Source organism: Pongo pygmaeus, chromosome 4 (assembly GCF_028885625.2).
Source record: "Pongo pygmaeus isolate AG05252 chromosome 4, NHGRI_mPonPyg2-v2.0_pri, whole genome shotgun sequence".
Classification (NCBI taxonomy): domain Eukaryota; kingdom Metazoa; phylum Chordata; class Mammalia; order Primates; family Hominidae; genus Pongo; species Pongo pygmaeus.
The window spans coordinates 83645104-83670545 of record NC_072377.2 but is presented as its reverse complement, the minus strand read 5'-3'; the positions used below and the strand labels follow the sequence as shown (position 1 = coordinate 83670545).

At 38.9% G+C, this 25442-nt stretch overlaps 1 protein-coding gene across 5 annotated transcripts; it reads left to right on the top strand.

Moving 5' to 3' along the window:
- The first annotated feature begins 2459 nt into the window (after positions 1 to 2459).
- Positions 2460 to 16991, top strand: MTX3 (metaxin 3). 5 transcript variants are annotated; one of them, XM_054489064.1, is made up of 9 exons: positions 2463 to 2567; positions 3062 to 3131; positions 3495 to 3571; positions 4489 to 4581; positions 5089 to 5271; positions 5428 to 5504; positions 6651 to 6808; positions 8088 to 8176; positions 9955 to 16991. In XM_054489064.1, exons 1-9 carry the CDS (start codon positions 2487 to 2489, stop codon positions 10063 to 10065), a joined length of 939 nt encoding a protein of 312 aa, XP_054345039.1. In that variant the 5' UTR covers positions 2463 to 2486; the 3' UTR covers positions 10066 to 16991. The 5 variants fall into 5 exon arrangements, 4 of the variants coding, with proteins under 4 accessions (XP_054345040.1, XP_054345039.1, XP_063521010.1 ...); XR_010126407.1 differs by lacking the exon at positions 9955 to 16991 and adding an exon at positions 7194 to 7290 and having other exon boundaries at positions 2473 to 2567; positions 8088 to 8157; XM_054489065.2 differs by lacking the exon at positions 8088 to 8176 and having other exon boundaries at positions 2460 to 2567.
- The last annotated feature ends 8451 nt before the right edge of the window (positions 16992 to 25442 follow it).

Here is a 25442-nt window from a genome sequence, read left to right as displayed (position 1 = left end):
ACACAAAGGATGGGTATGGATGCCAAGGTCAGGTTGCCTGAGTTCAGATGCCTATCACCAGATGAAACCATTCTTAATGATCATCTTTTGAAAAATAAGATTTCTTTTTCGGGGAAAACACTGTCTGGGATACTCATTATGAAGCTGTGATTCAGGCCATCCCACACAAACATGGATGTTTTGCAGACAGTATTCTTCCTGGTAGGAATCTGAAGTTATGATTTAGATGAACTCTGAACAATACTCTAAAACAGCCAGGAAAAGGCACAGGAGCCAACTAACCATACCAGGCATAATTTCTGAAGGTTTCAATTTTCTGTGTGGTTCTCTGGAACAGTGTTCAGCCTGTTTGTGCAATCAGCTATGTTAGAGTTTTTAAATTCCATCTAACAGATACAGACTCTCAAGAGGAACTGCAGCAATAAAAGATTGCTATTATCTATGCACTAATAAACCTGTGTGTAAGGATTCTTTCATCAGATGCAATGACATGCTATTCTGTCTCAATTCAACACTAAGGGAAGAGATTTAATTTCTCTTCAATGCAAATGAAATCACTGTATGTAGCAGCAGCAGTACGGAAGAAGGCCAAACTGAGTAACTGTGTTATGTGTCCACTAAGTATGTTCATTCACTTCTCTCAGTCCTGCTACAAACAAGGCTCAGGAAATCCACATTCTTTCTGTATGATTGTTTTAAATGCCTGATTGTAGTATATGGACCTTCAGCTTTATGGCTTAGGATTTTTTTCCCCCTGCCTTGCCTTTGTCAGTCTATGGCTTGGCATTTCTAACCCTCAAAACAGGGAGGTTCCATTACAATCTGAAAGTTGAATTACTTTACTTTCTTTATACTGAAGACTCAACAGATAGTCTCCACTGCTCACACAGAGGATGCATTGTCCCTCCTTTGTGTTTCTGTAGTATTTTGCTTATATTTCTAACCCTACTCGTGATTATCTGACTTGTTACACCTTGGTGTGTGTATATCTCCTTTGTGCACTGTAAACTCCTGAGGACAGAATTCATGTTTCATATACTTCTGTATTGTTCCAGAGCCTTATGATGTCTAAGACATAGGAGCTGCTCAATAAATGTTTCGACAGTTTTAATGGTACATATGTTACGCATTTTCCAATTATACAGTTATTATTAATAAATTCTCATTTCTGACATAGCTCTTTTTCATTTCTTAGAACTCTTGGTTTTGAAACAGGTAAAAAAGACTTTAGCAGGCTGGCACTATAATTTAGATGATTATGTAAACAGTAAGGGAGTTCCTAGCAAATATTTGTTGAATAGTAATTTTACGAAAAGTTGCAGAGGTTTCTTTTGAGTTTTAGTTAGGAAGATCTGACCATCTCAGTGGGATAGAGGAAAGGAAAGAACTCAGAGAGGCATGACTGGGAGGGTATCCCAGAAAGACTACTGTGCCTTCTAGAAAAAAGACCCAGCACCCAAGTTCTAACTCTGAGACCCAGTCATATGTTTGGATCATAGCATTTCCAAGACCAAAATTTCCTCTTCGATAGTTTTTCTGAGAAATTGTCAGGTTTAACGCCAAGAAACATTTAGTCTGTGCTCATTAGGCCCACAGACATGACTAGGTACATGATTTGAGGGGCCCAGTCCAAAATAAAAATGCAGAGCCCCTTGTTCAAAACTTAAGAATTTCAAGACAGTGACGGAAGAGCATCAGCCAAATGAGGAGCCTTTTTAAGCACAGGGCCTTGTGTGGCTGCACAGGTCCCACACCTATGAAGCTAGCCCTCTTCTGTGAAAGGCAAAAGGTCTGTAGCTAGGGAGAGAAGCTACAATTCAAGTATGCACAAGAGGCTACAAGAACACAGAGCTCCTAATTTTGTAAAAACATCACAGGGAAGGTGAGTTAAGCTCATTTTTGAGGAGCAGTTGCATAGGGAAGAAAGATATTCCAGATTGAAGGACCAGCACTGAAGGTGGGCACAATTTACCTGACGTTCAGAAATACTGTAACTTTTAAGCAGGGTGGTGCCAGTGAACATGAGGGTGAGAACAGATTGAGGCTGGAAAGGCAGGCAGAGGCCACATATATGGGAGAAGGGGTTGAACAATTACTGAGTGCCTCCTGTGTGCCAAGTTCTTTCTCTTCATGACATTTTAAATACCACAATCTTGTACATACTGGGTCATTCCTATTTTACAAACAGGTTAATTTAGGCATCACACAGATTTAATGTTCAAAGGGTTTGGAACACTCTAGGGATCTAATAAATATTAATATTTGAAGAATTACTGGTGGGTCTGTCTGACTTAAGGCGCAGAACTCTTACCCTTCAGGCCAAGCTGCTCCTAAGAGTTATTTTTAATCCCTCCAGTCGTTCTCTCCCTCATCTCTCAAGATCCCCCAAATTACCCTTCCCTCCTTTCGCCACGCCCCCGCGTTTCCACGTGCCGGAAATTAGGAGGCAAAGTACTTCCGGGATAGTAAAGGTCGGCCCCCGCAAGATGGCGGCCCCCTTGGAACTCAGTTGCTGGGGAGGCGGCTGGGGGCTCCCATCGGTTCACAGCGAGTCCCTGGTGGTGATGGTGAGGCCGCCTCGCGGGCCAGGGCGCAGGAGGAAGGGGCGGGGCCGGAGGCGCGAGGCTGACTTGCCCCAGTTTCCCGCTGCGCTGCGGGGTCCAGGAGGGACGGGCCGCTGCACGCTGCATTACCCTGGGTTCCCTCCCACCGACGAATCCCAACCTGGCCTGTACCCCCGCCGAAGGCCGGCGGCAACGTCAAGGGTTCTCCGCTTGGCTCCGAGTTTTGTCCGCCTCACAAAGCTGTCTGGGCGGTGGAGTGAAACCCCGAAGCAAGGGGCGCGCCCTCCTTACTCTGCATCCCCAGGACCTTTTGGGGAACAAAGTCCCCGAAAGCCGGGTGGCTGGCGCCCGCGTCCCTACTTGAGATCACGGGGAGGGATGCGGCCTCAGTATCAGTCGCCTTCTGCCTTTGGGGGATGGGGCTGTGAAGTAAAGCTGCTCTGCAGCTTTGCATTACGCACTTGGTCTAAAATGTTTGATTGCAAACTCTGTTTCAGGCTTATGCCAAATTTTCTGGTGCACCCTTGAAAGTCAATGTGATAGATAACACCTGGAGAGGTTCAAGAGGTATAGTGTAAACCTTTACACTCCCCTTTCTGCAATCTTTTTTTTTTTCTTCTTCTTGCATTTAAAGCTGTGAGGTATATAGCTATAATATTGAGGATTTAGTTTCTTACCGTGACCTTGGCTCTGTGTTGTTTATGGTTTGATCATTCTGAGTAATATCTCAAAGTGCAAGCGAAATCACTGGAAATTATGAGAAACGAAAATGTTCTCTAGAATCGCTCTTTGTGAAACAGCAAAAAAACCAAGACAAGCTTACTAATTTTTTCCCCTCTAGATGTGCAACTGCTATAGTTTTTAGGATATTGGAATCTCTCAGAGGAAATCACACTGTGTCCTTGTATGTAAACTGCTTTTTGATTATAGGTGATGTACCAATTTTGACAACTGAAGACGACATGGTTTCTCAGCCAGCAAAAATACTAAACTTTTTAAGAAAACAGGTGGGTGGTTCACTTTGAAGAAGTAGATTGGTAGATTGTTGATCCCTGCATGTTGGGCTTTTTTTTTTTTTTTTTTTTGCCAACTCATTAGACAATTGGAGATACCTGGGACAAGATTTAAAAATAGATTTGAGACTGACTGCTCTAAAGCATGAGTTGTGTGATTTGAAAGTCATATGAAGAGGTAGTCAATTTATATTTTAATAAACTTTGCTTGAATTTTATTGAAATTTATATGTAAGTAGATTTAATTTAGCCATTTTCACTATTACACTTATTGATAGGATTGTCTGTTTTGTCACATAGTTGGTACATTTTTTGTGCTGGGCATGACACCTGAGTTCTCACCAGCTAGCAACTATATTATTTTTAAAAAGCTCTTATAGCAGTTTTATGGAATATTGTATCTAAATGTTTTAACAGTAGAGAGTTATGTATCCAAAATGTTTAAACATGTAAAGATTTATATGAATGCATAAGTTATTTGTTTTGCCAATACTGTACTTAAAAAAAATTGTGTCAATAACATTTTGAACTTTTATAAATTGGAAGGTTTTTTTCTTTTTTCATGGAGAGAAACACAGCCAATTGGAACTGTTTCCTTCTTGTTAAAAATAATATTTGCTTTTATTAAGTTTGTGCTACATGCCATGCACTGAACTAGGTCATTAACAAGCATGAAAATAATAGTAGTTAATATTGTAACATTTATTGACCATATTGTGTATGTGATGCTGTGCTAAGAACTTTATGTGCATTAAGCAATAGGTTTCACTGGATTTGTATTTCTCTTTCTTCCATTTTAATACCACATTTGCTATTTGTAAGGAAAAATATGAATCCTGATTTGATTAGTTTTACTGTCTTTGGGCTACTCTTTGACTTCTGAGTTTCTTTGGTTTTATTTTTTTTAATAGAAATATAATGCTGATTATGAACTCTCAGCAAAACAAGGGGCAGATACATTGGCTTATATTGCTCTCCTCGAAGAGAAGCTTCTCCCTGCAGTGGTAAGTGTTCTTAAATATTACAGTATTTTAGTAGCCTAGTTGCAGATGTACATAGTCTGTTTAGAAAAAAACCAATGAGAAAAGTCTTAAGAGAAAATTTTACTTATATGTTAATCTTAATTCCTTCATATTACTGTGAAACTGGATTCTGTTAGGCATTCAACTCGTATGTGAAACAACAAAGTAAAATAAAATGTCATGTTGGAAATTCTTTGTGGGAGATGGATCTTTTTGCTCCATGTATAGAATTGGGTGTAATTCATTCATTCAACAAATGTTTATTGAACACCTGCTGTGTGTCAGGCCTTGTTCTGGGTGTTTGGAAGATAGCAGTCAACAAAACTCACACATTTAAAATAATCTTGTTTTATCCTGAGTCATTCTAACTGGAAAATTTGTATGAAGACACTTCATGTAAAGATATTTATGAAAAACTCTCATGTTGATTGAGTGATCTTTCATTTAATAAAAGAACATCCTTGTAGTGTTTTTTCTCTTCTTTTGCAGCTTCACACATTCTGGGTTGAGAGTGACAATTACTTTACTGTGACAAAGCCATGGTTTGCTTCACAAATTCCTTTTCCTTTGAGTTTGATCCTGCCTGGAAGAATGTCTAAGGGAGCACTGAACAGGATTCTCCTGACCAGAGGACAGCCTCCCCTCTACCACCTCCGAGAAGTGGAAGCGCAGGTATAGTATGGATTATTCTTCAAGCAAGGGCCCTAGAGAGAAAGGACAAGATAAAACGCAGACATGAGTTTACCTAGAGATGCCTTCCTCAAAAGTAGTTTTAGAGTATTTTTTCTACTTTTTTCTACTTTTGAGATATAATTTCATCCTTATTAGATATACAGAGATGCCAAGGAGTGCCTAAATCTTCTATCAAACAGATTGGGAACATCTCAGTTTTTCTTTGGAGATACGTGAGTATTCCCTTAAAAATCATTTTGATATTTTGTGCACATATATTCAGTGAGCAGCTATTTAAAGCAAGTCCTCTTATCTCCCCAAAAGATGAGTTTTTCACTTAAAAAAAAAACAAGATTTAGGCCGGTGCGGTGGCTCATGCCTGTAATCACAGCACTTTGGGAGGCCGAGTTGGGTGGATCACCTGAGGCCAGGAGTTCAAGACCAGCCTGCCCAACATGGCAAAACCCCATCTCTACTAAAAATACAAAAAATTAGCTGGGCGTGATGGTGGGCACCTGTAATCCCAGCTACTTGGGAGGCTGAGGCAGGAGAATCGCTTGAACCTGGGAGGTGGAGGTTGCAGTGAGCTGAGATCACGCCACTGCCCTCCAGCCTGGGTGACAAGAGTGAAACTCCATGTCAAAAAACCAAAACAAACAAGAAAAAAATTTAATGGGCTTTTATTATAGGAAACTTTTTCTACCAGTGATAATCTAACATTGACTTAATAGGCTGCATATGTGAATTTAAAACACCTAAGACTGTTCCCACTCTGCCTCCAGCCTATTTAACATTTGTGAGTAAAGATGAATCTATAAGGACAATTTCATTTTCTTCTAGAGTCTAAGCTACTCAATGAGTAAAACCTTAGTTGCATCATTTTTATGAACTAAAATGGATAGTAAACCTTTTAAGAGATTTTACCGTGTAATTCAGAATTGAGAATTTTGAAAAAAAAATTAAACACCATCCCAAGTTAGTGTTTTCTTATGTGCTTAAAAAAATCCTTAATTTAATATTTTCTTTTCTTTTCTTTTTTTTTTTTTTTGAGATGGAGTCTCGCTTTTGTCGCCCAGGCTAGAGTGCAGTGGCATGATCTTGGCTCATTGCAACCTCCACCTCCTGGGTTCAAGCAATTCTCCTGCCTCAACCTCCCAAGTAGCTGGGTTACAGGTGCCTGCCACCACGCCTGGCTTTTTTTGTATTTTTAGTAGAGACAGGGTTTCACCATGTTGGCCAGGCTTATCTCGAACTCCTGACCTCAAGTGATCTGCCCCCCTTGATCTCCCAAAGTGCAGGGATTACAGGCGTGAGCCACTGCACCCGGCCTTCAGTTAATATTGTCTTATGTGCTTTAAAAATCCTTAATTTATTTCTAGGCCTTCTACCTTGGATGCCTATGTTTTTGGTTTTCTTGCACCTCTTTACAAAGTACGGTTTCCTAAAGTTCAGCTACAAGAACATCTGAAACAGCTCTCCAACCTCTGTCGCTTTTGTGATGACATCCTGAGCAGTTATTTTAGGCTTAGTCTTGGAGGTAAGCTGGCTGTTTTTCAGCTAATGTTTGTTTGCATATTCTCCTATGTATGTATAAGCAAAATTCACTACTTATTTTAATTTTAGAAGTTTGCGTATTGTCTTTAAATAGTGGTTTATAGCACTTCAAGGATTTGTGTTTTTCCGACTTCATTTTTATTCTCATGTTAGTTCTTATTTAAATAGATAAATAGATATTTGCCTTTTATCTATTCGTCTGGATTTTTACATTTCTTGCTTCTTGTTCTTTAAATATTACCCCTTTGAAGTGGGTCATTTTCTTCTGAAAGGTTAAAACCACAGGTATTAAGTCTTTGCTGAAAAACAATATTTATCCTAATGCAAATGGGCAATTACTTTAAATGATTTTTACCTGCTGCTTCTAGCATTTTCCTGCATGAACAGAAATCAGCAGTAGATTGATTTTGGTGAGGTACACTCCCATGATTCCACTACTTGAAAACTGATTGCATCAGAATGGAGGTATAGTAAATAGAGGGCACCTGTTACTTAGGATGTGCTTCTTTGAGAGAGTGGGGCCTTGTGCTTAAGTGATTCAGATACTAAATTTCTATTGGGAGGGTTGGCTGAAATTGTCCTTTTAAGAAACAGGTTATAAAGATAGCTGGCTTAGGTGGACAGTTTATTATTTTATGGTGGGTTATGTATTCTGTATACAGGAAGGGGTTAGTAGTTTGGGAGTCATGAAATTAATGTTCAACCTTGTTAACTTGGGAGAAGTGGTTAGCAAACCTGATTATTTGACAGATAAAAAATCTTAGGTCCTATTCCAGACTTATTAAATTAGAATCTTATAGGCATCAATCCTAGGAATTTGTATTTTTAAGTTCTTCTAAATACTTTGGATGTCTGGTGGGCAGCTTTTTGGGAGTTACTGCCTTAGAAAACTATCCAGATAGTTGTGACCAAAGACCTATTTGAAATGGGTGCGAGAAAGGAATAGCTTAAACTTGAGAAGGAAATGAGGACTACTGTGCTTTTTTTTTTTTAAATACTAATTATTGTGGCCAATTGCAGAACACTTGGTTAGCAGTGTCTACTTAGTGGATAAATTTTTGTCCGTTTTGCTCAGGGTTTAGTTTTGGAGCATTCGAATCCCTCTCTTCACCTTTAAACCCAGAATGGTTTTCCTCTGTGCCTTTTTTGGGGAGGGTGGGGCACTGGACAGGGTGGGTAGACTCAAAATTCTTTCAATCTAAATAGCTTTAAAGGCTTTAAAAATTTCCTGTCTTTCTCTGATTTCTGTCCTGGCTTCTTAGGCATCTCTCCAGCTGGACAAGAAACGGTAGATGCAAATCTGCAGAAACTCACACAACTTGTAAATAAGGAATCCAACTTGATTGAAAAGGTCAAGTCTACTTCAATCATTTTATCATAGTTTAGTATTTTCCTTTCTGTAGCTAATATTGTCATTTGGGTCACGCATTAACTGTACCCTTTTAGTTTTTTTATAGAGTTTGTTTTTCAGAAAACTGTTTAAATATACTTTCACTAAAGTTGTATGTAACATAGTGTTTTGAAGCCAATAGTGGCCTGATTGGGGAAAGATCAGATAAGAGTATTGGGTTTACTTTTGCCACACAATTAGTACCCTTTAAGCTAGGAAATCCAAAAGATTGGCTTTAAAAAAAAAAACAAAGCGGCTGGGCGCAGTGGCTCACTCCTGTAATCCCAGCACTTTGGGAGGCCGAGGCGGGCAGATCATGAGGTCAGGAGATCGAGACCATCCTGGCTAATACAGTGAAACCCCACCTCTACTAAAAATACAAAAAATTAGCTGGGCGTGGTGGCGGGCGCCTGTAGTCCCAGCTACTTAGGAGGCTGAGGCAGGAGAATGGCGTGAACCCAGGAGGCGGAGCTTGCAGTGAGCTGAGATCGCGCTACTGCACTCCAGCCTGGGCGACAGAGCGAGACTCCATCTGAAAAAAACACAAAAAAAACAAAGCAAAAACACTTCTTGCTTGTGTGTCTGCCTCTCTGTCTCTTAATGTTTCTTAAGATAGTAAGCACTGGGCTTATCCTTTCTTATTAACAGCACCGTGTTCTTTTCTTCTTTCCACATGAAAGTTTTATTTTTTCTCCTTCTTGTTCTTCTCTGCTCTAGATATAGTTTATAGTTTTTCACCAGTGTAGGTATTTTGCCACTTGGGGTGTTCTTTTCATGAGAGAAACATTGAGGAACTGGGTAGGGGAGAGAGCCAACAAAGGAAATTTCAAGTGTGATTCTAGTAGGAAAAATACCAAGAGGTTACATATTTTTTCCCCAGTGACTGATAAGCTTGCCTTTTTTTTTTTTTCCTGATACAAATAGTAATACTTACTATTTTACAAACTCATAGGGCAATGAGGCCTGATGACACTGGCTAACAGTTTTTGAGGTCCGCCACTGTGTTATTTGAGCTTGATGTGGGTTACCTCATTTAGAACTGATCCAGTGTTTGGAAAACCGCTGGATTAGATTTAAAGAATTTATCTTTCTTTTTGTCTAATGTCCTAGCTTCCTTTGGTCTACATACTCTCAGTTTTAAAAAGCTGGTCTTTTTTGATTGGAGTACAGGTCATTTTCATTGAGGTAAAGAAGTATAGTTGAAAGAATAATAGTTTTGGAATCAGAAGACCAGGGTTCAAGTTTCAGCTCTCATACTAGCTTGTGACGTGGGGCAAATCACTTAACCTTACAGAGTCTCGTTTTGCTCATCTGTACAACAGGGAAGGTCTGTGTCTGCCTTTTCTTCATAGCGTATCGGGAAGATCAAATAAGATACTGTATGTGAACATAGTTTGCAAACTGGAGCTTAGTGTAACAGTACTGCTTTTACACTTACTATCAGAAGACCTCTTTAAGTTATGGTTGAGTTCAGTAGAATATTTATTTTGTGGAATTAACTCTAATTCTGTGAAGGTATCAGGAATGAGCCACATTGCTTTTTACAGAAACTGAGTCAGCTGGTATTTGAGGTATGACATTTAGAATTCTTGAGATTATTTGTAAGAAAAAGGTTTCTCTAGCAGCCCAGGAAACGTATGGTTCTGTTCTCTTCTAGGCTATAGTTTGGATGGGGAGGCCACAGTCCACATAAGCGGTGCCACAGCATTAGTCAGATGTATCTTTTGTACTTTCTACAGATGGATGACAATCTTCGCCAAAGCCCTCAGCTTCCTCCTCGGAAACTGCCAACACTTAAATTGACTCCAGCAGAAGAAGAAAATAATTCCTTCCAACGGCTTTCACCCTGACAATAGTCATGGTTTGTGGCCAAAGTCAAATGATTGTTGCAGTAATCTCTTACACCAAGTGTGTGAAGGCAACAAGAAGATACCATAATAGGTGTTAAGGAAGACTCTAAACCAAAAGGAACTTTCTATGCCATCTATTTTTACTGTTATTATTAGGAAGCTTGTATTCTAGCTTGGCACTGCATTTTTAATAACATCAAAGAGAATGCTAAATGAACTTGGTTGGGGGAGGGGAAGAAAAACACATGGTACTGTATACAAAGAACTGCCTTAATCATGGCAGATTTTTGCCTTTGGTTCACATGTTGCTGACCAAAAGCTACAATTCGTTCTGAATGTGCACTCCTAATTTATTTGAGTTAATTTATTCAATTTATTAACTTAGTTTTCTTAGACCAGGCTGAATACCTAATATGTGGCTTTTTGGCTGAGGCTTTTTACTTCTGTTTAGAAATTTGATGCCTATTTTAGGAACCAGAAAAAGATAAATTGCTTCACTAGAGGAGACCATATTTAACTTTAAAAAGTGATGAGGAATGTGCTTTTTAATTATGCTCTCATAAGTCTAATCTTTTGGGGGTTTAGTAGCACATAGATAAATATTAAAGGTGGTTAACGTATAATATCTGATAATACTCATTTCAATATAACATTGGTCTTTGCTGATGTGTTTTGATATAGGTTAGGAAGGGTTCTTTTAGTTTACTTGGGCGAATGTGGCAGTTTTAGACCTATGTCTTTGTAGTACATCTTTAGTTGTCTTTCTTGTATTAATTCCAGAAGAAGTGAATGTACTGGTTATCGTTACTATGCTAGGCTGTAAAATCTTACTGAAATTGCCCACTTGTTAGACTACTCAGGAGGAGCCCATGGCCAGGGTAGTAGAAATACTGTGCATCTGGTCCAAGTTTTCTATGCTTGGCTCAGGCTAATATTCTTTCATAAGATGCATATCATGTAGTCAAAAGCTTTCTGACAACCAATTATTTTTCATACGTTTCACTTATAGTCGAAGAATACAAAGGAACAATCAGAAATAGCAGCTTTTAACAAATATTTTCTATTTATTGGTTGCTGAACTGTTAAGGGATTTGCTGTGTGGTAATTTTACTTATAATAGAAACTTGCTTATTTTAGTGGCTGAGGTGCTTCTGGTGTCCTAAAACCACTTCTGAGGTTTTTAAAGTGTAGAACCATGTTTTTGATTAGTGTCTTAAAAGATTACTGTGGTGCTCAGCAGATCTTATCAAGTCGTGCAGGAACCCATATGTTAAGAAAATGAGCTTTGTAGTCAAAAGACTCATCTAATTTGAGCTGAGTGGAGCTCAGCTGTGTTTGACCCACATCCTCCCAATTTGTTCTGTATTTAGGTAGTTATTTATACAAGAGTCTTTAAGTCATTGTAAATATTTCTTCTTGAAAGTTTTAACTAAGAAATAAGGTAGTCTTCAAAATCTTGGTCATCTGTTTGGATTAGGGAAAGTACCTCATGAGTTGCACATTACTTCTACAACAGGGTGTGTTTGTGTGTGTTTGTGTTATTGATCTTCAAAGGCAGATTGTTAGATTCCAGCAATCTGAAATCTATTATTCCAGCAGTCTGAAACCTAAATATTTTATATTGGAAATCAAGACTGTGAGACTTTATTGTCCTCTAGGATGGATGTATATTGGAGAAGGGTGGTTAGCATATTCATCAGACATCTGCTTATGCTTTGGTCAAGGCCAGTCATTTTTAATTATGATTTATATTAGACCCTCCAAAAAGTATTTGAAATATATTACAGTTATAACATACAAGTACATTACATGTATATTACAAGTATGTTACATGTAAAACAGGACAATTTAAAATTTTTAAATTTTAAACAATTAAAAAAATTTAAAAATTTAAATTAAAAAAATTAAAAATTTGTAGAACCATATCAACACTGACAGATTCTAAAATTAAGCAGTAAATTTAACTCCAAGTTTCTCCATGGGCAAAGTCAAAAGATAATGCTAGGTTATGTCAATTTTTCTTTCAATAAAACTGCTAATGTCTATTAGGAAGAAAAATGTGTTTAAAGTTTTACAGGAACGTGGAGCTCATGTTCTTCTGATATGTAGACTTTGATAAAGAAGCATACTGTAATGTTTTATGAACTGAAATTTTAATCAAAAGAGGTCATTTTAGAATAACAAGTATTTGTCTTTTTTAGTAGAGGGAATGACTGTCAATATGATTTATATGTTTTTGTGTCATCCCTACTTCAAACTGCCGTTAGCCTTACATTCTCACTGTAGTCCATAATGCTTCCAGATCACCTTTGCCTAAGATGCAACGTGTGATTTTAGTGAGAGTTTATACGTTGGGTTACTTAGTTGAGCTATTTATGTATAAGCAAATGAGATGACAGGAAGCTGTAACTGAGCACAAAGTACGTTAGGGACCAGCCACACAAATAGGAAGCTCTTAGAAAAGAACTTTTTTTTTTTTTTTTTTTTTTGAGACAGTTTCGCTGTTGTTGCCCAGGCTGGAGTGCAGTGGTGCAGTCTCGGCTCACTGCAACCTCCACCTCCTGGGTTCAAGCAAGTCTCCTGTCTCAGCCTCCCAAGTAGCTGGGATTACAGGCATGTGCCACCACGCCCAGCTAATTTTGTATTTTTTTTTAGTAGAGACGGGGTTTCACCATGTTGGTCAGGCTGGTCTTGACCTCCTGACCTCAAGTGATTCACCTGCCTTGGCCTCCCAAAGTGCTGGGATTACAGGTGTGAGCCACTGCACCCGGCCAAAAAGAACATTTTGTCAATCTGAACAGAGCACAGAACATTTTTTCAGACTGAACAGACTGCAGGACCAGCCTGTCATGATATGTTTTGGATAAAGTTTGAGTTCATTGGGATAAATGGTCCACAATCTTAAACAGAATACTGTGAGCCAATGCCTTTTGGAAGTGATGGTGGAGGATAATATGATTAAAGGGAACATGCTTGTGTTTATTTTTGTTGGTAGTTAATGATTAGAAAAACTAGATAATTCCCATAAGATGAAGATCTTCCATGAACAAACTACCATCAATCATCCATCAGATTGATTTTTTTTTTTTTTAAGTAACACTAGAGAAGCTATAAAGAACATTGAAGGTGGTCATTCCTTCAGAACTGTGTTTTGACCACACAAAAAGTGGGCATTAACAAACCAAATTTCAACTTAAGTCTGTTTGTATTATATTGGGGGTGCTGCAAGACTGGAGATTTTATAAAAGCAAGCATTTTTATTTCCATTTATAATTTCTATTCAATATTGCTAGATATATTAACATGAAGGAACGGGGAAACTTATTTCAATCAAAGCTAAAATTTTCAGAAGTCTGTAAAAATGGAAAAACACCATTGAAAGAGACAGAAATAAGTAATGGCGATAGTATCTTAGAAAACCTGTTGGTTAAGGCAGCTGCATGTGATAAAAGTGGTATTTGAACTTGGTAGTGTTTCCTTAGAACCTCTTCCAAAAATATGCATTTACCAGCCTTGTTACAATTTTTGACAGTTTTTCATCAACTGTCAAAAACTTTAACCCTTTTAAAACCTAGATATAAATGCTTACATGTAAAGACAGGAAGCTAAGCAATGGGTACCTGGGATCTCTCTGGACTATTTTTATAACTTCTTGTGAGTCTAAGTATTTCAAAATAAAAGTGGTTTTAAAGTAAATTCATAGATTAAATGTATCATTATCTATATAAACTATGATTTAAAACTTTACTTTTCCAAACATAGTATTCAACTTAGTTGAATAAATATATGATAGAAGTTAAATACAATTTTTATTTCATTCTTAAGAAAAACTCATGTTTGTAACAAATGATATCTAAAGATCTATTTTGCCTTACCAGAAAAGAAAGAAAAACCCTAAAACCAAAAACGCCTTTTCCCTAGGATGTCAAAAATGCTGTGATTTAAAATATCTAATTATATTTTTTTCTTTCTGTGGTAGCGGGGTTTACTTCTGAGGATAAAATATTTTGAAAAAGTTCTGTCCCTTGATGTGGTAGTTCTCCCGTGCCTTGTACTTGTTCTCTCTCCATATGCACAGTGTGACAAGAAGCTCACCTTTAATGAAGAAGGTGTAGCTTTTCGTTTTAAGCTGTAATTGTCTTTGTCTTGATTTGGCTGTTTTTATAACTGAAATCCTGAGCAACAGAGATAATTTGGGTGGTAATGATCATCTTTTGTATATGTTCTTGATGTTAAATATTTTTTGCTGCCATTCAGCTTTGTGGAATTTATGTTTACTTTTCAATATTTTCATATTTCTTAACCAGATTTTAAAGAAATTTGTTGTTAGTTACATGAAATCAAAGGTCAGTTAGTAATCCCATTATCCTCAAACTTGAAGTTTCATTGGATGTTCAAAATGCTAATTTTTGCAGAGATATGAGGATAAATTAGTTTTAGTTTGTGTTTTTAAGGGTTTGCAAAATAATTTGGCTCCCAAACTCTTGTTGGGGTGTAGTGTTTGCTAGGAGCCCAGGTTACCTGCCCTGGACTTAAATTGTGATTGAAGTGGAGAGGTACTCTAGGAGTTTAAAAAGACACAAAATTATTTTTTTCCAGACTAGTGTGCCATGGATTTCTGATAAGAATTAACATTCTTGAACAAAGGTATCAGAAAGGGTAACTCGAGTTGAAGGTTTGTGAATAGAAAGGGAAATGTGATAGAAGATTATTCAGAACAAAATAAATAGACAAAATAACAAAAGACAGGAAAATAAGTCTCTTTGTATCCTTATTAATCATTTGAAATTATGCTATAATTTTTTTTAAACCTCACCTTTTTGGTTCCGGGTGAAGCAGTTCCTAAAGGAGTGTTTTGTCAGAATATATTGTTAGGTGAATAGAGGGTTCTGTGGCCAAGTAAGTTTGGGAAATAGTGAGTTAGACAAAGTTGAGTTACTGTTGGCCTTTCAGACCTTTGATACGCTAATGTGCATTTTAAATCTCCAAGAAGCACCTCTATTTTATACATCATTTCCCTAATTTATTTTAATATGGATTTTTTGTTTTTGTTTTCTTGAGATGGAGTCTTGGTCTTGTCACCCAGGCTGGAGTGCAGTGGCACGATCTCGGCTCACTACAACCTCCGCCTCCCAGGTTCAAGCGATTCTCCTGCCTCAGCCTCCCAATTTACTGGGATTACAGGCGCCCACCACCACGCCCAGCTAATTTTTGTATTTTTAGTAGAGATGGGGTTTCACCATGTTGACCAGGCTGATTTTGAACTCCTGACCTCAGGTGATTCTGCCTGCCTCACCCTCCCAGAGTGCTGGAATTATGGGTATGAGCCACTGTCCCCGGCCGGATTTTTTTAAAAGTAGGTATCTTTTGGGATTTATGTTCTGAGAGATACACCTAAGGAAATGCTGCCCTACAGTGTTTTTGCTAGTTTATACTCATTACAAAGGTTTCTTATTGTTGGGTGCCCCTCTAGCCAGTGGTAGTAAAATGGGAAGAGACAGGTCAAGACTCCCTTGGACCATGGCATTGAGAGAGGGATGGCTGTTGGCATAGATATGTTGGTTATTTAGGCATTTGTGAGGGGAGCCCCTGGCTCTTCCAGCCTGTTTCCTTAGAATCCCAGTTGGCTGGGAACAGCTGTACAAGGGTTTGAACTGGTGGTTTCAGCAGACTACCCAGTTCCTAAGCATCCATGAGATAGAGGGAATCAACTTGTATTTCCAGAACAATTTTCCAAACCTTTTCTGGCTGTACTTTAAAAGTGCCAAAAAGGGAATGCATGTTTATGACAATAAAGTCACATACAAGCTAGTATGATACATACATCATAGAAAGCTTATAGTTGCTCAGTGACAAAGCAAAGGAAGTTTAATATTTTCCAGTTTTGTTCATTACCGAAGACAGTCTAAGGTTCATAGTTTTCACTAAATTCTAAGCAGATTCTATATCCTGAAACATTTAAACCTCACTAGGCCTTCAATTTTGAGAGGGTTAGCTAAATATGTTTGATATCACTTCAGAGTCTAAAACCAGATTACTAATCATGTGTAAGGAAGCATTTTGTGTGTCTTTGCAATGTATACAATTGCATAATTTGGAACACCATTTTGAGTGTGTATTTGAGAGAAAGCTCGCCTGTGGGTTTTGAGTTGTGGTGTAATGGTGAACATGTAGCCACGTGAAAGGCCATTGGATCTTTGTTCTGATTCTTCAGTCGTCTTCTTGCAAATTCAGAGAAATGTCTTTTAATCATTTCGTTTTCATATCCCAGATCCTTGGAAATCATGAAAAATAACTTGCCAGAGTTTGCATCAGCCCTCAATAAGTCATGAACCATAGAGAAGGCCATGGGGCCATTTATTCTTTGGACCGTTGGCTACTTCTGAAGTGCTGGCTTCCTTCTCTCTAGGAGGAGTCATGTACTCAAGCTTTTAAGTTAAATGCATAAAAATGAGTTTTACTTCTCTTCTGATTTGATTTTTAATTTTATGAAATGGGAAATAATGTTTTTCCATTTTTCTGTTCATTTTGAAGTGGGAATTTGAGGTGTTTGTAATGTCATGTTACTGTTCTGAAAGATTGACAGTAAAGAAGACAAGAAATATATGTATGTAGTATGCATATTAGTTTTGTCCCACCAAGCCTATCTTTGAATGGCAAACATTTTAAAAACATCTGTTCTAGTTGCACAACTACTCTAGCTTCATTATAAAGTAAACAATCTTAAAGTAAGCAATGTTGGCCATAATTTCAATATTCTAGCCTTGCCGAGTGTGAATATATTTTAGTCAGAGACTATAAATACACTAAAGTGGTGATGGTGATCAATATTGTAAAGAATTTATTCTGATAAATGAGAAACTGGATATAATGTCAAAATAGCTATTTTCTCAATAAAAATCTCAAATCTCCTGACTGCTTATTAATTCTCGATTTAATGTTATTCTTTGAGGTAAATCTTTTCATCGCGAAGAGTTTTTTGGTGATTGAATGTAGTTGTTCAGGGCTGGGACTGAGCTGTAGACATAGCAGGTTTTTAAAAAATGTCCATTCTTTTTTTTTTTGAGACAGAGTTTGGCTCTTATCACCCAGGCTGGAGTGCAATGGTGTGAGCTCGGCTCACTGCAACCTCCGCCACCCAGGTTTAAGCAATTCTCCTGCCTTAGCCTCCCAAGTAGCTGGGATTACAGGTACCTGCCACCTTACCCGGCTAATTTTTTTTTTTTTTTGTATTTTTTTTTTTTTTTAGTAGAGACGTGGTTTCACCATGTTGGCCAGGCTGGTCTTGAACTCCTGACCTCAGATGATCCACCCGTCTCGGTCTCCCAGAGTGCTGGGATTACAGGCGTGAGTCACCGTGCCTGGCCAGAAAATGTCCATTCTTTCTGTTATGCATTGAGACCACTTGTGCTCTTGCCACTCCAGGCTAAGGGAGGTTAGAGGCCTGTTCTCTAGGCCACTGGTTTGTGTAGAACCTCAGATGCTCACACAACTTTGCAGGGTTATAGTTCTCTCATCCCTTCAGCTCTGTAAGTTTCTTGTAAATTATACCTTTTGCTCACCCAGATAGTACGGTGATAATCCATTGTAATTGAATGGAAGATTTAACTGAGAAAAATAATGTAATTTTAGTTGGAGGGAAGATATTCAGATTTTTTTACTGCTTCGTTTATGGGACAAAGTATATGGTTCTAGAGAACCCTGTTATTTATAGCTGTAAGTTAAATAAGGGCAAGTTCCCTGAGAGAATGGGTGTCTTCCCTAGTAGAATTTTTTTAAATTGAGGTGTAATTTACCTATAGTAAAATGCATAGGCCTTCCAAGTAGAACTGTGTAGGTATGTAAGTACTTTTCTCACATGAGAAGCCAGCTACATCTTTGTTGATACTCCTTTCCCCAAAGAACACAAATCTTAATTACTTATGCACTTTGGGTTCCAGGTGAAAGCCCTTGGGTGGATTGAGGTGGTGAGTAATGATTGCTTGCTGCAAGAGAACAGAAAAGAGGAGTTGCTGTTGTGGAATAATGGAATTATTTGCGGAGAGACAACTATTTAGAGTCACAAAGCTAGGAACCATATGACAAAGAGCTTCAGAAATTTTGGTTCTTAAGTGCTCATCTCAGAGGTTTGACTTTTCATCTGAGACTATCTGGGGAACTCAGAAACTCCTAGATGTCCATACTGAGCTCCTTCAGTGGATGGTAGGCTACAACACAAGGTACTCTCTTTCCTTTGCTGCAGATAGCAGCTATTGGTGGGAAAACTCTTAAGTTTTGCCATGTTGGGATCTTGTCTTCAGTGAGTCTGCATAGCAGAAAGATCACTAAGTGCTGCACATTATGTTTGAGACAAATGTAAGAGAATGAAAAGCAAATGGTGGTGAAGAAATGTCAGGTTTTATCTTACTCAAGATCATGCTGTAGTTAAGTTCCTAGCTGTAGAACAAAGGAGAAACTGGTCTCTTCTTGACCAGACAAAGGCTTCAGGAGACAGAATGAGAAACCATGGTCCCTCTCCAGGTATATGAGTCAGCCTCCTGGAATGCTTTAGACATTTGTGACTAAGAAATGAAGACAGCTGTGCCTCATCAAAGACATTTCTAATTTCCAGTGCAGCCAACTCAAGGCTCCAAAACTTGTGCTTTTCCAAGTGGAAGAGAAGCTATTATATTTATCCTGCGTTTTGAGTGAGTGGAAAGAACAGGGGAACTTTAACATCTATAAATACAATTAGGATTGGTTCCCCAGATCCTAGTTTGGAGAAGGTAGTCTGCTCACGAATTCACATTTTGAAGAAGCTAAGAAATCTTTCAGTGTAGAAGAAAGCATGACACTTTACAAATATCACAATTAAGACCAAACAGATTTCAGCTTTAAATGCAGGAAGCACACTGACTTATTTGAAGACTGTCATATTGTGCCCCTTCTGATATGTGTTGTCCCAGTTTTCTCCATGAGGGGGGAAATTGCGTTTTTCATCTAATGAACATGATTTACATTTTGTATTGCATATGACATCCAATTCACAGGGTTGACTACTGCTAAAATGGTTTAGAAAACGGTGGGGAGTGTATATAGCAGATGTAGAAATTAAGAGGAAAAAGACCAAAAAGAAAGGAAAAAATAACACACACACAGCCTAATGGAAATTTAAGCAAATTTAATCCAATCTCCGCTTTGGAGCCTTGCAAATCACGTTCATGCCAAGATTGACATCTATCACTCAGTAATGGCTGCTGTGTGGAAGCCTGGAGATGCCCACGTGTCTAATCACATTCCAGCCACCTAATCTCTCAGGGAGGAGGCTGCTGTGGAGGTCTTTAGTACCTATGATTTCCAGGCACTCATTTATTTGGGGAGAATATAAGGTTACAAAGACTGCCCTCAAGGAACTAAAAATAAGAGAGAGATGCACATAATTTAAATGCAGTATGACTGATTTGCATCCATGTAGTTTTTCTTTTCTGTCCCAAAGAAATAGTTTAGAGATACCTTCCCAAAACATAGAAGGTAAAAGGAAATGCAGACGCAGTTTTCAGTTCAGACCTTGGAAGATCCTGTGGTAGAGGTGCACAGCTTGGGAACATGTGGAATCAGTGATTAGTTTCATTGGTTAGTTCATTTACAGTTGGGGAAGCCGAATCAAATTTAAAAGAGATCAAAAACAAATCGAGTGCTTAAAAGAGAGGGAATTGAATACAGGAACTGGTTGTACAGATGAAAGGAACACCCCTCCACCCCATTCCCCACCACCAAATCCCTGCCTTTGTGGGCTTATGAGAAGGGCAGCAAGGAGCCCAGTGTGGCTGGAATGGAGCCAGAGAGCCAGGGAGTAGAGAAAGATGAGGTCAGAGGGTTAGCTGTGGCCGATCATAGGGTGGTTCTCAATTGCCCACCCTTGGGATGTGTTTGGAAATGTGTGGTGGCAGTTCTGTTGTCACAGTGAAGCCTTGAAGCCATTTAAGCTGGCCAGGGCTAACGAAGCCCTGCTCGACAAAGAATTGTTCAAACCCAAATACCAATGTTTGCTGTTGAGAGATGCTGAAGACCTCGTAAGCCCTTGTCAGATTTCACAGAACAAAAGTAGATGATGAAAATTGGGATGACCTGCCAGCAAGCAGGCTTTGAAAAAAGAAAGAGTTGCTTAATGCAGAAAGAGTGCCAGCTTAGAGATTTTAGAACAGCAAACCATTTTGGTGGGAGAACTTAATCTCGTGATAAAAAGCCTAGAAACTAGAAAGGTAATCAAGGGATTACTCTAGTTAGGATATAATTGGGATTATGGAGCTGAATGAGTAGGTTGTAGAAAGAAAATGGATTTCAGACTTAAGCGAGACTTAACATAATATACCAGATGGGTGGTTCTGAGCAAGTTACTTGACTCTTAGTCTACATTGCTGTTTATTGCAATATAGTTGCATAACTAGATCTGAATGTATGAACATTTTTATGTTTGGGTTTTTTAAATGATTGAAATGTAGAAGATACCAATAGAAAGAACTCTGTCCTATCTTTTATGAATAACCCCTGTTAACATATTATCCATTCTTCCAGTCTTTTATTTTCTCCACACTCACATACACACAATCCTGTATATATTGTCATCCAATAGTATCTACTATTCTGTAATATGCCTTTTTCATTTAATATTTGGTAAATCTTTCTAGGTCATTACATATTCTATATGATTTTTAGTGGCTATGTACAATTTCATTGGATGGATGTAACATTGTTTATTTCATTCCCTTGCGATGGACACTAAGGTGAGTTCCTCTTATAATGGTCCTTGTTACATATTATACAGTTTCTCAGGAGGATTATGCCCCTTTATGTTCCCTGCAGCCTTATGCAAGAGAGCCTGTATTACTGCAACCCCACCCGCGTAGAGTATTATTTTTCTCTTTACCACCTTGATAGGTAAAAAAGTAGCATTTTATTTACTTAATAAACCAGTTACTTAATAACTGTATGGTTGAGTATTTTTTCCATATGTCTATCGTCCACTTGTATTTCTTCTGCAAATTGTCTACTTGTATTCTGTGTCACAGGCAAATTAATTAACTTCTCTGAACTCCTGTTTTCTCAGCTATTAGATGGGGTTTCTGTGGGGTGTAAAAGGGATTATACACATTGCAGGTCCAGAATATGGCAGGTACTCAAAAGTACTATTTCCCTTTAGTTTTTTCTTGGATTAACAGCTCCAGAGAATAGAGACTCTTTTCTTTATTGTACCCCAGCACTGAGCACAGTGCTTGGCACATAGAAGGGACACAAAAAGTTTTAAGGAAGGAAGAATAGTGAGATTTGGAAATATTTTGAGCATATCAGGAAAAGGGGTGAGAAAAGTTGAAGCCAAGATCCAATGAATCGCCAGTGAGAAAACTGGTGTGTTCCTCAGATGCTTACTAATATTGATGTGGAAGAATTTGAATCTTATTCAAAAACTCTACTAGGAAAAAATTTCTTACAGACAGATGTAGCTAAAGGGTATTAAACACCTATATTCAAGGCTGTAACCAGCCTTGAAAAGTTGGGTAATTATTACTTTGTAAGCAAAGTATTGTAAGTATACTAGGAAAAGTCACTAGTAAAGGGATTAATATAATTAAGTTTTTGTAGGGTGAATAACTTTTTTTTTTCTTTTTTTTTTGGAGACAGGGTCTTGCTCTGTCACCCAGGCTAGAGTGCAGCAGCAAGATCTCAGCTCACTGTAACCTCCACCAGCCAGGTTCAAACGATTCTCGTGCCTCAGCCTTCTGAGTAGCTGGGACCACAGGCGTGGGCCACCACACCTGGCTACTTTTTGTATTTTTAGTAAAGATGGGATTTCACCATGTTGGCCAGGCTGGTCTGGAACTCCTGGCCTCAAATGACCCACCCTCCTCGGCCTCCCAAAGTTCTGGGATTACAGGCATGAGCCACTGCGCCCAGCCTGTGAATAACTTAATTTCAAAAAATGATGAATCCTGATTTTCACATATTAGATATGCCTAGACTGGGAGTACATGTGCAATAACAATATAATATAAAAATGATAATAAGTTAAAGTAACCCAGAGAAATGGTGCCTCAAATGGAGAGGAGAGGATTGCTGTCAGGTCTTGTTTCATTCAACATGTCCTATGATTGTGAAGGAGAAGGAGTCAGTGGTTTGTTAATGAGATTTGCAGATGGCTTTAAATTGAGAGGTATTGTAAACAGCGGGAATGACTGAGAAATGATACAAGAGGATCTGGAAAGGTTAGAAACACGGACAGGAAATCAAATGATTCAGCCTGGAGTAATGCAAGCCAATCTGACATCTGGGGCCAAATACGAAGAAATACAGATATGCCATGAAAGAAGCAAATATGGAAAATAGTCATCTCAAAGGAGGTTGGGAGGGTGGGTACTAGAGGAAAACGAGAGACATGGGAAGAAGGATGTCAAATGCCCACTATGTGCCTAGTATTTATCATGTTGATTTCTTTTTGACCAAGGTTAATTCAGTGCTGGGAAAGAAATTAGTGTTTTGAGGATTAATTATGCACAAGAGCTTGGGTACTTAGTGAAATAAAAACTCAACCTGCCTCTAGTTGATCCTAATGAGTGTTCTCAGTGTAGAGTGAGAGTGTAGAGTGTTCTCAGTGTAGAAAGCATTGTGGAAGTGGCCCAGGGTCTCCAGAAGAGCTCCAGGGGAGATAGCACTTGCCACATATCTGCCTGGGCGTTTCTCATTCCATGGGTATTTCTTAGAATTCTTGGAGAAGCCTCCACCCGGCTATCCTAGGTGCCAGCAGCACAGTGCGGGGCTCACAAAACCTTTGGTGAGTTAGCCCAGTTGTCCAGCTTAGGCAAAAATAAGATGTGTGCCCCATGATCTATTCCTTCCAGTCATGCCCCTCTTTTTCGCTCCTCTGGGACATTCATGTTAGCCTCTAGTAACATAGAGCTCCCAACCCAGCCCTTTGCTTGGGTTTCCCACTATACCATGTCCTTCTCTCTTGCCATAAAGTTCTGGCGATTGTTTGTATTTCCTCTAGATGTCAATGAGCTAAATCTGGTTTAACAGCAGCATTGGCTTAATTTACAATCTGCAATATTTCTTAAAATGGAGTCACTAGTTCTCATTTTTTTTAGTTTTAAGGCCTTGAGAAATTGGATCGCAGTTCGGATTTCATGGGGATAAGGAGAAAGAGGGCCAAATTACTCTAGGGAGGATAAACCCTGAGCAGACACTATTGACTGTATCCATTCCCCATCCTGAGGAGAGGACCAGAGCACTGGGATGAAAAATGTGTCGAAGGAGTGAGCTAGAAAGGAAATGGATCAAAGACATCTCACTTGTAGTTCGTTCAACTGGTAAGATATGTTAACGGCTCAGATTGGAAACCTGAAGCTGAATGTATCACCTGTCCAATAATATTTGCTGTATACTAGGAGCCCCTTGTGATTGAAGCATAAAACAATCTATCCATTAATTCAATAAGCATTTACTGAGTGCCTCCTATGTTCCAGGCACTGTTCTTGGTGCTCAGGATACATCAGTGAACAAAACAAAGACCTCTGCCTTTGTGATTCTTACACTCCAGCAGGGATGACAGTTGATAGTGAACCTAATAAATAAGCAGATTGCATCACATAGTAGGAAGTGATATGTGCTATGGAAAAAGAAAAAAGTAAAGCAGGGCAAGGAGGCTGGGACCACTGGGGCTGGGGCAAGTGACAGTATGAAATATGGCAGGATAGGTGGCATTGGGAAGATGGCATTTGAACAAAGCCATGAAAGAAGTGTGGGGCTGGCCTCTAGTATCCAGCAGCATTCAAGGCAGAGGGCACACATAGAGCTTGTCTGGAATGTCTCAGAAACGGCAAGGAGGCCAGTGGTCAGGAGTAGAGTGAGCAGGGGAGAGCATGAGATGAAGTTGAAACTCAGGGGAGGGAGCAGACCAGGTAGGAGCTTGAAGGCATTTGTAAGGCTTTGGCTTTTACCCTGTGTCACTGCAGTTTTTGAGTAAAGAAGTGATGCCACTGATTACTTTTTAAGAAGGATTACTCGAGCTATGGTGCTGGTGCTAGACAAGGGTGTATAAGCAGGAAGAGAAGCTGGGAGTATACTGCAGTGACTTTGAGCCGAGAGTTGGTGGATCAGGATGGTAGCAGTGGAAAGGTAGGAAGAGAATGGATTCTGGGTGTAACTTGCAGACACTGTCAACAAGATTAGATGTGGATTGTGAGAGAAAGACAGAAAGATGACTTCAAGATGTTTGGCATGAGCACTGGCTTAATCAAGTTGCCATCAACTGAGATAAGGAAGGCTATGAGTAGAACAGTTTTTGAAGGGAGATGAGGAGTTCCATTTTTGAGACATTGAGTTTGAGATGTCTATTGAACATCCAAGTGGAGATGCTGAGTAAGGCTGGAGACCAGGAGGTACTAATTGAAGAGTTGTCAGGGTAAAGGTGTTATTTAATACCGTAAGACTGGATGAGATGATCAAGGGTTTAAGTTATAGAGAAGAGGACTAGGAACTGAGCCCTGGGGTATTCTGAACACTAAGAGACCACGGAGAACACCAGCAAGGAAGGCTAAGCCCAATGAGGTAGGTAAAAATGGAAATAATGTGTTATTCTTGATGCCAAATGAAGAATGTGTGTCAAGGATGAGGTAGTGATTTGCTGCACTGAATGCAGTTGATGGATCATGTTAAATGAGGACTGATGCCTGACTATTGGATTTAACAAAATGGAGGTCATTGGTGACCTTGACAAGCAGTTTTGATGGAATGGTGGGGGCATAAGTCTGATAGGAATAGGTTCAAGAGAGACTAGGAAGAAAGAAATTGGGAAGAGAGAGAAGAAAAAAATGATGAATATGATAATTATAAACGGCATAAGAAGTCTGGGGAAGATACCTAGAGGTAAAAATGCCTTCCCCTGGGTCCTCCGGCTCACATCAAGGAGGCAGCCACTTATTTATTTATGTATAGCTGGAAAGCAAATTAATGTGCAGCAGCAGTGTTAAGCTAGGTCACTGGGAAATCTTCCCCATTAACAGAAATCCACATGGGGTTTAACCAGGTTTGTCGAGGGACTTCTAAATTATTACAAAAATATTGCTGTTTGAAACATGGGCTTTCTCTCACAATGATGAGCTAAATTATTTTAATAAATAGGGTCTAGCATATTAATACTTCTATACTTAGTTAAGCCAGATGACGTGGAGACCAAGTCAATCACTGGGGTATTTTCTTCTTTGTGGAGGATTTTAGCTTCTGTGGTTTAGGTAATAGATTTTTTTTTACTACCCAGGCCTGAGACCTAGAGTGCATATGAAGTGAGTCGCATCTTTATTTTCCACTTGAGCTAATTAATGACTGCATGCATTCATCAGGAGACA